Here is a 13,106-nt window from a genome sequence, read left to right as displayed (position 1 = left end):
TTAAGATTAGACATTTCAATCTAGGCGTGTTTCCTGCTGCCATTGACTAAAAACCGAGAGCTGGCATCCTGCGGGAAAAAAGCACGCCCAACAGCTTTCCATATTGCTCTGCACGCAGGCGATTACTTCCCATTTTTAAAGGGGATTTTTTTTCTGTAAATGAAGGCTCGAAGGACACGGTAATAGTCCGGCTGTCTGTGGCCGCACAGGCTGCTCGATCATTTATGATTTATCGAGATGATATGAATGTCAACCGGTCAAGGTCCGACGTCCCGATGCCACGGCTGGATTGTCGAGCCTCTGCTGGGAAACATCTGCCGCAAGCTTTCGGATGAATTTCGGTGAATCTGCAGCTGTGAAAGGGGATCGAGATCGGGGGAATGACCTGCTGCAGTAATATTATGGATTAGAAAGCGGTGATGATGTGACTGCGACACTTTAATATGCTTCCCAGCCGTGTCTCCGCGATCAGCGTGTTTTAAAGAATACACTAAATCCACCATCAGCTGTATTGTCTCAAGCGTTTTTTTTTTGCGACAGAAATAACTGAAGCACAGATCTGAAAGCAGGACACCATGTCGGCGGTGATGATAACACGAAAGGTGCGAAAATGGGAGAAGCTGCCGGGAAAAAACACTTTCTGCTGCGACGGCCGGGTGATGATGGCCCGGCAGAAAGGAGTCTTCTACCTGACCCTGTTCCTCATCATCGGGACCTGCTCGCTCTTCTTCGCTTTCGAGTAAGTCCTGATCTGCTTCAGATTATATCAAAGATCATTTTAGAAGTGTGTACAAGTCACTTCAAGGCCTGTGTGTCTCTTCCCTGTGCAAAAAATCTCCAGTTTTTCCTACTTTCTGTCACCCTAATCAAGGTTTTCCAACTTTAAAGCTGCAACAGCTTATCGATTAATCAACAGAGATTCAATCAGCAACTATCTTAATTATAAATTATCCGTTTGAATTTTCAAGTGTCAGTAATATTCTACAAGAAAACATTTGAAGACATCGTCTCAGGCTCTGGGGGGAAAAAAGCTAATGAGCATTTCCTTTAGCGATTAATTGATTAGTTGTTTGAAATGTGAGAAAATCACAGTCAATCACTGCCCAATGCAAGCCTTCACATGTCTTATGTGTCCATAAACCCCAAAATATTCAGTTTACTGTCACATTCAAGTAAAGAAACCGGAAATTATTTGCATGTAAGTAACTGGAATTTAAAATTTTGACTTGAAGATTAATCAATTATCAAATTAGCTGGCTATTAACTCCATGGTTGACGACTAATCGATTAATCGTTGCAGATCTACATTGTAACAGGTATTTTTTAATGTCCAACTGTTAGTCATTTGATACTAAAGTAATTGTTACAGAAAGTAATTGTTATAGCAATCGGGCAACAATTATTGTTATTATTTATTGATCTGGAGAGTATTTTCTTGATTGAAATGTGAGAAAACAGCAGCAGTGGCTGGTCTACTTCCCCAGAACTTTAGCCAATGTGTCTACATTGTTTGTTTCATCCAACCAACTATCCAGAACTCAAATTTCTTCAGGTTACTGGTCTATCACAAGGACAAAAACAGTTGACATTTTTACTGGAAAACTTGACTGAAATGATAAATAAATGACGAAAACAGCTGCTTGTAGATGTTCAGCTCTAGTTTTTAGCCTCGTCTAAACCATTTCTGTCATCTTTGGTCTGTCTGATATGTGTCCAGTCATGCTGAAGGAATATTGGATGTTGGTTTCTAAACTGTAGTTGAAGGTAACAGGAGTCTTTGGATCAGTGTTTCCTGGTGGAAGCTCATCTCTAACCTTCCTGGATTTGTAACAAGAAAGACGTCTGATAGTCGTGGATTCGTGTTTTGTTTGTCAGAATCCACCCCGACAGAGAAATGCTTTATCACTGACCACATACTGAGGCATTTAATATTTAATGACCCAGGCTGTCCAGCTCTGCGTCTGGTTTAAGAAAGGAAAGCTGCCTTCTTTTTGTCTTCTCAGCAGTTCTGTCTCCATCCACTCCTCGTACAACCCAGTGGACTCGTTATCTCTGCTCAGATGCAGCATGTGAACCCAGAACCTGTCAGCTCAGGCCGTTCAGTGTTTTTAAAATGAATAACATGAGCTGGAATGAGGCTCATAAAGCTGTGCTGCTTCCATTTTCTGTATATGTCCTTTTAATTCCCCCCCTTTTCTCTTTCTTTTTCCACCACTTTTTAACGGAGACATCAGGCACGATGATTTAGCGCAAAATCCTGCAGTGTAACACAGTAACCCTCTTGACTGTGGGCGTGTATGCAGCTACCAGGCCAAATGGATTTGGAGCGTAGCATAGCAGAGAGGAGAAGTAGCTGCTCTCAGAGTGCCAGGCCCTTCCCGTTTCTCTCTGCCCTGCCAGTTAATGCCTCCTGCTTCCCTTTGAGTCCTGACAGAAGGAGCTGTTGTCCACAGCGGAGGGAGAGAGATGATACCTCTCCCAGTGAACACCCAGAGGCTGGAGGAGGCACCGCAGTGACTAATGGCTGGAGGGTCATTAGCTAGCTATGTTCATATTACAGCCCAACATAATTATCTCACGCGGGGGGATGATATTGAAGTTGAGATTAGGCCCGGACAACATGGGGGTAATTGTCAAACTCGCCATTACACAGCAAGTGGATACATATCTGATTTAAACCTCTGTCAGCGTAAAAGCCTGCTGCAGAAAGACTCAGAGGGTTAATGCTTTCACAACCTGGCCATTTGCAGCTATCTTTAATAGCGGCATTAAACACAAAGTCCAGGCTTTTATGGTTTTGTAACATCACATATCTTCAGATGTTTTTTTAACGACTGCAGCTAACTGTTATTTTCATAACTGATTAAATCTGGTAAATATTATCTCAGCTGCTTAATAAATCATTATTCTCATTCTAATTTCCCAGAGCGTGAGATGCCTGTGTAGTTTAAGCAACAGTAAAGCTCAAATGTGTTTAGTTAACCACAAAACCGCAGCAGGTTTCCATATGTACAATGAAAAAGATGAGAATGTTTGCATTGTTGCTGTCCTTATGTTGGTTGGGCCCTCACTGAGGTGATGATGGCAAATATTACCATGACAGTTTTTACAAACATGGTCATGCCTCCCTGTAGATTTTTTGTCATCATTTCGGTGAACCCCTGATGTTTTCTTCAACTCCATGTTTCCATCAGAATCAGCACTGACCAGTAGTTTGGTTTATGACTAAATATTTGCAAAGCTAATGACTGCCTTTGCAGCGTCCGCTTTCATCGGAAATGTCAGCATGCTGACGCTGAACTAAGATGCAGAACATGATAAACATGCCAAACCCTGTGCTTCTTCTTTTTAGATATGAGGGTTTGCTGCTTGTTAGGATTGTCATGATGAGTATGTTAGCGTGTCGATGTTAGCTCGATTACAAGCCTGGGCTAATGAGACACAGAGGGGATTGCTTCCTTCGTTTTGTGCTAAAGATTAGTTCACTTTTAATAGTAGAAAATCTAAATTGATGTCAGTCACCTAGTGATAAAATCTACTAATAGTTCACAAACATCTTCACTGCCTCAGTATTGATCAAAAGCTGAGTTATAGTCGACTAAATGACACTGGGTCAATATAATCTAAGTTTAAAAACGCTTCATTCCTTGCTCTGGAGAATTCCTTCCTGACATGTGGGCTTGAGGTTGAGCTGTGTGCTGCACCGTGGCATTGATGGGAGAACAGAGAGGGCAGTGTCCTGCCGTCGACTGGCCCACATCCAACACCAGCCGAGCAGACATCTCACTTTTATCACCAGCCATCGGCACCCTGTGCAGGGAGACCTCTCTTTGCTTTAATTTGTGCTAAATTGCGGAAATGAGTGGCCGAACATACAAATGGAAAGACTCATTAGGGGCAAGTAAACAAATTAGCCGCTAAAGAGGTGGGTCCGGCCTGTTATTTCCTTGCTGAGCAGAATTAATTTTAGGACTGGATGTTCTTATGCTGGTGGGTTTTTTGCCATCTAATATGCACTGATCTTTTTTAAAATTGGGTTTAATATGTGTATTAAACCGCGTGCTTTAATACTGAGGTCAGCTGGATGCATAGAGGGCTTTCACATACATGTAGCAGCTGAGGCCTTTGTCACAGTTCACTGGTTTGGGTTCCATTTGCCTGTTTTTACATATATATGTGTGACTCTGTCTGTGTGTGTGTGTGTGTGTGTGTGTGTGTGTGTGTGTGTGTGTGTGTGTGTGTGTGTGTGTGTGTGTGTGTGTGTGTGTGTGTGTGTGTGTGTGTGTGTGTGTGTGTGTGTGTGTGTGTGTGTGTGTGTGTGTGTGTGTGTGTGCATACGGATAACCACCTATGGAGCTTGGATGGAGGAACTGGAACACAAGGACAGTGTCATCTGTGTGTCCACCGCAGGACACTCGGCCATGTGGTCAGTGAAGCATATGTGTGTGTAATACATGAAAGGAGACGGATCTGTTCTGCTTGTGTTGCTGCTGCATCTTCTTCCACAAACATGCTGCTGCCGCTCAGTGTGTCCAGTCATCCTCTGGTCATAAAATGTGAAGGTGTAATAAAGGAGTGGTTGAAGTGCACGTCTGAGGATGCAGAGCGAGCGGCTGCAGTCGGAGCAGATCTGGTAACCGACCCTTGACTCTCCCTCTGCGTCTAACCCCACCCTGTCTCCCCATAAACCAATCAGAAAGCAGCTTCCAGCCGAGGCTAAATGAGCAATAACATGATTTACGCCTCATTCGGAGTGAATGCTCCATTTACAGTAACCGTGATCTACAGGCTTTTGTTCTCTGGAAGCTTCTCTGCCACGAGGAGACTGTTGCTTTTCTGTGGGGGATGAAGTGATATATCTTAGCCCACACACGGAGGGAAATTTTTATGTTTCCTTTCCATTTGTTTGGATTGAAATAGACGCTCTGCTAGAAGAGATGTTACAGAGACGGATGCCTCCTCAATTGTGCTGTTAAATCACTGGTAGTGTTTTTTTTTAATGTGGCTTAAAGTAAATCATCAGATTTTTTTTCATTAGACTTGATTTGGTTACTGAATATTCCATTATGCAACAGCTGTGATCCTAGCGTTAATCCTCATGAAAGGGTCTTCACTCTAATGTTTTAAATGTTGCATAACGAGGAGGAGTGATTTAAGCCAGAAATCGCATCATAAACTCTGGAGGTTCTGGTCCAGAGGGCATAATCTGCCACTGCATTAAGGCAAAGATGAGTATAATTTCTGGCTACTTGGATCAGAAGTTCAGTCACAACAGCTTTTTGGGCAGTGGACAGAATATTTTTTCATGCGGATGCTTTAAAGACTCTTTTAGGACTTTAGAAATGTTTTTAGATAAACAGGAAAGGTTGTTAGGTGAACTTCTGGATTTTTCAAAGACTCAGTTGTGATTATTAGAGAGATATTTGAAAGCCATATGAACATAGAGTTGTTTTTTGTCTGTATCCTGCAGAGGAGTGGGGGCAAGTAGAGTTTGTGAGCTTTTATTTTTTTCAGCAGTGCCCTAGAAACAGGCAGAGTCAGTCTACAGATGTTTGTATGACAGAGGGCTGTTGCACAGCGAGTGCATAATTCATCCGTAGTATGATTCATGCAGCACTGCAACAGCTTACAACTGTTAAGTATTAATAAAGGAAGGGCATGACATGTTCAACAAAGGTGCAATGTCATGAGCCACCGTGCACGGTATGGTGACATATTAATCCGGGGTTCAGCGGTGTTGGTGCTCAGACGTTGAAGTGATTTTAATTCAATGATATCCGTAGTTTAGAAGCTTCTCATCTCTGAGCTCATGTCATCCTGAGTCGAGTGGGGAATCCTCTGGATCAAAGTCTGCAGGAGACACACCCTAAAGCAGCTAAAGCCCACCCAAAGCACATGTACACACACACTTAGGAGAATCTCTTACGTAATGAGAGCTAATTGTTTTACATGTGTAATATTATCGTCATACTTTGTAGGTAGTACTCAGCTGGAGGTACACTGAAGTATCATAAATATTTATTTTTGTGTCATGGGTTTGGATTTATGGCCCAATCAAGGTTCATTCCAATGTGATACGAGCACTGTTTTGGTCATTCAGTAACTAATATGAACTTCTAGTTGGCATGATAATTTCACAATGACTGGATTTAGTTTTAGGAATGTAGAAAAGTGAGACTCCAGTTAGCAAACTTTGTCCCAGTTTTCTTGTGTAGATGTTGATCTACTGTTCCAGCTTCAAATAGTCACTGACAGAAGAATTATTAACATTGTTTACCTCAGTAAAAATAGCAGCACCACAGTGTGTTAACATGTGATTACAGGTAGAGGAGAGTGTTCGAAAATATCTGTCAGTGTAATTTATGTATGCATGTATATACTGTTTTAGCAAAATGGCCTCTGTCAGTATTTTTGTCTTACTAGGAATTCAAATGTATTATTAATGTTATTGTAGAAATCAGGTGTTAAAAGTCTGATTTCTACAATAAACTGGGTATTTGAAATGGTATCTTTGAAATTTTATATTAGTACATCAAGCACTTTCTGAAATATATATAAGTTTCAGTAAAGAAAACTGTCTGACCCACTTTCAGCATGTTGTTGTTTTCCGTACTATGAAATTGAGGCTTTGTTTGAATGGAAATATCTGAAGAAATATTACAGATAAAAGCCTGAAACTTTCACTCTTTTTCTCATCACATCACTGATTTAGAATCTGCAAATTCAAACAAATTTGTCAGATAATCAAAGTCAATATATTTATATGAAAAAAATTTGAAGCCATAATGAAAAGTCCCATCTTTGAGGAAACTTTAACAAAACAACTGATAATGCAAAAGACACAGATGCAAATATTTTCTGATCTCTATGTAGTTTAATGTTACAATAATATCATGTAGTTTTGCAGTATTCTGGTCAATGGTATGGTGAGAAATAACCGTGAAAATAAATGTCCGGCTTTTATCTGTAATAGTTGGTGAAATATTGTCATTCAAACACAGCCTCAAAGTGTTAGAAAGTATTTGATTTATCAGGCTGAAATTTCACAAAGACCGTCATAAATATAAATATTTTATGTTATAAAAATTTCACACAGATCAGAGATGGTCCAGCAGGAGTTGTTCTAAAACTTGAATGAATTGAGGTGGAATGACCCCAATGAGCAGATTGACTCGACCAGTAAATGTGAAGCTACAGAAAGCAGCAGGTTAGCTTAGCTTAGCATAAAGACTAGAAACTGTAGGTAGCCTGGCTCCATCCAAAGGTAGCAGAATCTACCTAACAAAGCTCCAAAGCTCTTGAAATATATCAAGGAAGTCACTGCACCAATCAGTAACAACAGCAAACTATTGTTTTGTACTTGCACGTGAAAGTCGAGTAAGCGTTTAAGTGGCACGTGAGTGTTATTTGGCGGTTTGATCGATGATGATGCTGCTGATGAAAACATTTCCCCCTCATGGACCGGGACTATGATTGCATCCAGTTTTCCTGCTGCCCGTGTGGTGACTGATGAACACGGTGACACTGTGCCGGCACCACCCTGGAAACGATCACATCCAGGAAGGACGTGTGGGCTTGGATGGGAAGCGGTGATAGATTGTGCCACGAATACCTACCAGTCATCATTACCGGAATTACACTTCATCGACAGGCTGCTCTCTGCACTAACAAATGGGACAAACATGCTTCAGAAGCCTGCACCACTGGAAGCTTCTATTGATTTGATCCCTGCTCCTCGTTTCCATTAGTGTGAAAAAAGACACTGCAGGAGAACTGCTCCGACTGGTCCAGCAGGTGTTGTGGGTTGTTGTGCCGTCAGTGCTCAGGTATGCTGACGTACCTGCTGCAACTACAGAGTCCAACCAAACGGGCGGACTTTGGTCTTTGCTATGCTGTGGTGACTTGCAGTTTTTCTATTTTTTATTTAGCCACATTCCTTATCTTTCAAATCTCCTTTCAGCTGCGTGTAAGAATGTGAATGCCACCCAGACAAGACAAAATGAAACACTGGTTGTCACTGTAGTAGATAAGTAGATGACGGATCACTTGTCTTGTCCAAAACGCTAAAGTATTTTATTGGCAATCATATAAAACAAAAGAAAGTAGCAAATTCAGTGTTTTGCGATGCGAGCAGTTTCAGCTCTAATTGTCAGATGTTCAGCGCTGTCCAAACGCATTTGGACATCACTTGTTTTGATACTGAAGCCAAACAGCGGCCACACGGATTAAAGTGCAAATTTGATCAATCAAATACCAACTAAAGCAGGAACTGTCACATAATATTAAAAATATCATCACACATCAATTCTGCTTTGAAGCAGGTTTGGCCTGACAAATTATTTATAGATCCTACTCATTTATCTTAGCTGTATATGACACGTTTTGGCTGATATGTAATACATATAACTGGCACTTGTCCATATAAGATGTAATATACTAATACGAAATTGCAAATGTGTCCTTTTTTTTCCGAGAAAAATACTAGTAAAATCTTTATTACTCATGTATAAAACTGCATCTACTGATTAGACTGACTATCTCCTCAAGCATTTGATTAATTATTTGATTTATAATACAGAGTTTATTGTCATTTAAAGTCCCTTTCTGCTCTAAATACTCATCTCTGTTTATCCCAGGTACATGTATAGATTTTACTTCCATGAAAACCATCCCTTTATGCCTCAAAGTGCCTTAGAGCTATGAAACCATGGACGTCTTAACTCAAGTATTTAAAGCGCAACTTCTTCTAACCTTTATGAGAACATGTGGACACGTTGCAAAGATACAAAACTCTATTTTTTATTGGAGTAAAGCCAAGCACAGCATGAAATCCTTGGGGTTTTGTCCTGAAAAATGACTTAGTTGATTACCAAAACAGAAGCAGATTCATCTTTCAACGATCCCATAGAATAGAATACTGTCATCGTACATTTGGGCATGACCAGTATATAAATAGCTGCCACTGGACAGCGCATTTAGCCTAGCCGCGCTAGACAACCCACGGCAACGAATTTAATTCTCTGCCAGGGTGGGTCTAGTTGCCCTCCATAAGACTCGAGGCTGGATGCTCCTAAAACTGGCCGGACGAATCACCATGAAGTGTAGAGTCAGAAGGCGGGCGTAACTAAGTGACGACAGAGGCGTGACGATTCTGACAGAAACAACCGGCGCACAATAAACAGTTATCTTTCGACTCGGCTTTGGCCACAGCCCTTAAAGATTTGAAGCTAAAATTCAACTTGAAAGATAAAGGACGGCGCTGAAGTGTTTCATTGAGAAGAAAGACGTATTTGGACTTATGCCGACGGGATATGGCAAATCCTTAATATACCAGTTGGCTCCGCGGCTCCGCTGGTTGGGAAGCTAATAGGACTTAGCCACAATCCGCCGGCGCACTAGGAACTACGTCAGCCTATTCGTTGCACTGATTGGTTGTATACCTACCCAATTGCTGCAGAGTGATTTGAAAGACAACCTTTTAGCCCGCCTCCCTCCCTGTCGAGCGTTCCTAGACCCTTGTGCTTACAGAACATGGGTCTAGCGCGGCCAGGCTACAGCGCATTAATAACAAGCTAAATTAACAACAATAACTATTATAATCAAATGTACATATAAAACAAGACTATATTATGAATTACAACATATGGGGGAAAGGCAAGATATATACAATACTGTGTGGGAGGTAAATTAGATCAAATAAAAAAAAATTAAATAGAAAATTATGAACTGTTTCAGCCAATAATATATAACTATAATGTTGCTGGATGACTTTGCTTTTATAATACTAATGTGTGTCTCTGCAGAAGAAGGTTTTTAAATATTTCTGTCCATATAAAGCTTCAGTTGTCCAAATTTCTGTCTCCCATGTGGTGAAACACAGCGTGTGGGCAGTTTATTGCTTGACGAGCAGCACAAAAACTTGCTGTTCTTCCGGACATGTCCCAGTCCTTTACAATCCTGCAGAGCAACATTAGCATTGCATTATGAATATATGATCTCGGCCTCATAGGAGGGAGATGAGGCCACACAGTTTAACTATTAATAACTGCATGTGGAAGCCTTTGTTGCTGCTGCTGCTCTGCTCTGTCGCAGCACTTTGCACTGCAGCTCACATCTGTTATCGCGCTGAGCAGCAGGCCTTTTTTGGTGGAGCTCTGCTGGCTCTAATCTCAATGGCCTGGCAAATGGAGCTATGCTAATATTTCTGCACTCTTCCAGAAGGCGAGGGGACCGTGGCCTGGTGCTGTTTATTCACGGCCGTGACTTCGGCACGGTCCAGAGAAAGGACAGCGCTCGCAGTTCATGACCTTCTGCTCAGAACACCAGTTCAGAATATGTATGGTTCTGTCATGTCGTAACCTCTGTGCAGGCTCTTTGTCAGAGGGCTCTCCCATTTCTGTTGAGGTTGTCTGCAGTTATTATGTATTGTTGTGATGCAAAAACAAAAATATTTTAAATAATAGTTTCATTATCAGTCAGTCTTTATATTATAATTCTTTTCTTTCGAGAATATGTCAGAAAAATGACATTTCTCCTGATCCTAGGTGATGTCTGATGCTGCCTCATAATTAATAATCACTTTTCCTTCCACAGATGTCCATACCTGGCTGTCCATCTGTCTCCTGCCATCCCAGTTTTTGCTGCCCTCCTCTTCCTCTTCGTCATGGCCATGCTGCTGAGGACCAGCTTCAGTGACCCTGGGGTGCTGCCACGAGCCCTTCCAGAGGAGGCCACGTTCATCGAGATGGAAATCGGTGAGTGAAATCGGGATTCCACAAATGTTTGTCTTCATTGTCAGTGGACTTTTGAAGACTTGTTGTCTATTCTTGCTGGTATTTCCCTTAAAACCTGGCTTCAAATCATTATCTGCAATATGGAATATTTGTAACTGAGTTGTTGTTTCCAATATTGCATCTTTAGCTGTTATTCATTAAGAGTCTAGGCCTGAAAAGCTCCGCTGATCTGCTATCTGGACTGAGCGGGTGTGGTTTGATCAGATTACAGTGACTGTGACCAAACAACCAGCCGTCATCAGGATGTGATTCAAATGTTGCTCAATCCTGAATGGTGAACAAAACATTTGCAACCTGTTTCCAGCTGAGCCACAAACAGAAACACCAATACAGCAAATAGCATTTCCATATAATGCCAGTACTCACAGCAACAAGCCGATTGAGGAAGTAAATGGTTCGGCCTTGAAATAAAAGTTTCCCACTGTGAAACTAATTTACAAATATAGTGTGTTTTATTTTTACTACACATAATCGTGCATTAAATTACAATGTGAAAATTAACAGCTGAATCTGCTCCGTTTCACTGAGCTATATAATGTCTCAGCTCATTCTTTCGCCTGCAGCTTCACTGTTTTGGTTCATTGTCACCAATCTGACAGGACGCTTTTTGGTTGCAGCCGGCAGCTGTACACTGCAGGCTCACCAGCAAACGGCAGACAGACACAGTTTGCAACAAGCTGTGGAGCATTTAGCGACTAACGAGCTTGATATTTCCCTCAGGAGTTGCTAGAAACCAAAAGCTGAGCCAAAAAGAGGTTGAGCATTTGACCTAGATTCATCAGGTGAATGCAAACGCGACTCAGAATGAATAGTAATGTTGCTCCATCGCTGCTGGGTGTGCAAATAGGCTAACAGGTTTGTGCTGTATCAACTTTTTAATGTGAATATCACAACTTATGCGAATTTTGTGAAAATTTTGGTGTTAAAAATGCATGAAATATTTGGAATACATGGGATTTATTGAATATATGATAGTGTTGTGCACCTGTAAAACAATAATAAAAAGTATAATGAAAGAATTAGCTTAATTTATGGTTCTGTTTCAGTGATCCTTTCAGTGATAAAACAGTGAGCCAGTACAGATTATTACCAGGTTTGAAGCAGCCCTTGGCCTCACCTCTCCTGGTGTGACAGTCCACTACCTGTCCTTGAAGAGTGCAGAGCTATCCACAGTCAGTGCTGATAAGACCACTGGCTCCGGTCCTTTATCTGCCTCCATTCAAACGTTAAGTCGGGACAAATGGTTATTACACATGTTACGTCATCGTCATCTAGGGTGTTGTGGAAAAGCCCGTCTGCTAAAAATGACATCCAAAGATGTGGACTGCAAATTAGGTGAAAGTAGTTCAAGTGGAACTATTTCAGAGACATAAATTTTTCAGAATATAGGTTGGCTAAGCAGCGAGCAGACAGCCTCATTGGTGTTGGTTTATTCATGTTTGTAATGCTTTAAGTTGCTAAAGGTGCGGTCTGCTCATCCGCGGATGTAGAGCTCAGTGTGAAAACGCGCTTTCATTTCATTACAAGGACTCTGTTTGTCTCATTAGCCAAAACATACTGCACACTGTGTGTTGGGAATGACAAATCATTAGCAAACAAAGCTACACAAGCCTTGCTCTCTTGTGAATTTTGTGTTTGCATTCTGCTACATTTCTGCAGAATCCTCTCTTGCCCCCTCCCTGTGTGGCTGCTCAGTGTTCTTTGTCTCCGTTGAAGATTCACTGTGTCCTTCAGCCATCACTCGTGCTCTCACTCTCCAGACAAGAGGCCTGGGTGGAGGCTGGTGTGTGCTCATGACAGAGGACGGCTGTAAAAACGAGGCTGAGGCGCTCTCTGAGAATGACTTAGCCGGCTGCCAGCGCTGCTCTCATGATGTCTGTGACTCGGTCTGCACCCTGGATGACAATAGCTCAGTATTCTAACTGTCCAGCTTTGCACTGAACGACCCCGATGGAGAACCTGCATCTCCTGCATGTAGCCTACATGAGCACGGGGCTGTAAATAGAGCTGATACAATTAGTCATTGATTAATTAGTCAATCGACAGGAAATGAATTGACGTTTTTATAATTCGGTTTTTGTTTGAGTCATTTTTTAAGCAAAAACATGAATCATTCCTTGTGTCCAGCCTCTCAGATATGATGTTTTGCTGCTTTCCTTTGCTTTACGTTGGTGTAAAACCCACACTTTTGGGGATTTTTTTATACTGTCACTGAGAAACTGTGATATTATTCAGTATTTTCTGACACTTTACAGATTAAGTGAACACATTCAACGACAAAAATATATTAACATGAACAAATCTAGTATTTCT

At 41.5% G+C, this 13,106-nt stretch overlaps 1 protein-coding gene across 2 annotated transcripts in view; it reads left to right on the top strand.

The window, feature by feature from the left end:
* zdhhc9 (zinc finger DHHC-type palmitoyltransferase 9) overlaps window positions 1-13,106 on the top strand; it is a 34,363-nt gene continuing 21,257 nt past the window's right edge. Inside the window, exons 1-2 of one of the 2 annotated variants that reach the window (XM_022214636.2) lie at window positions 1-739; window positions 10,594-10,754. In XM_022214636.2, the coding sequence (XP_022070328.2) occupies window positions 576-739; window positions 10,594-10,754 (325 nt within the window). In that variant the 5' untranslated portion in view covers window positions 1-575. The remainder of the gene's footprint in view (window positions 740-10,593; window positions 10,755-13,106) is intronic. The other variant, XM_022214626.2, reaches the window with a different exon arrangement.

This window comes from Acanthochromis polyacanthus, chromosome 10, assembly GCF_021347895.1.
Source record: "Acanthochromis polyacanthus isolate Apoly-LR-REF ecotype Palm Island chromosome 10, KAUST_Apoly_ChrSc, whole genome shotgun sequence".
NCBI lineage: Eukaryota > Metazoa > Chordata > Actinopteri > Pomacentridae > Acanthochromis > Acanthochromis polyacanthus.
The sequence above is the reverse complement of the archived record's forward strand: the minus strand, read 5'-3'. Positions and strand labels throughout refer to the sequence as shown.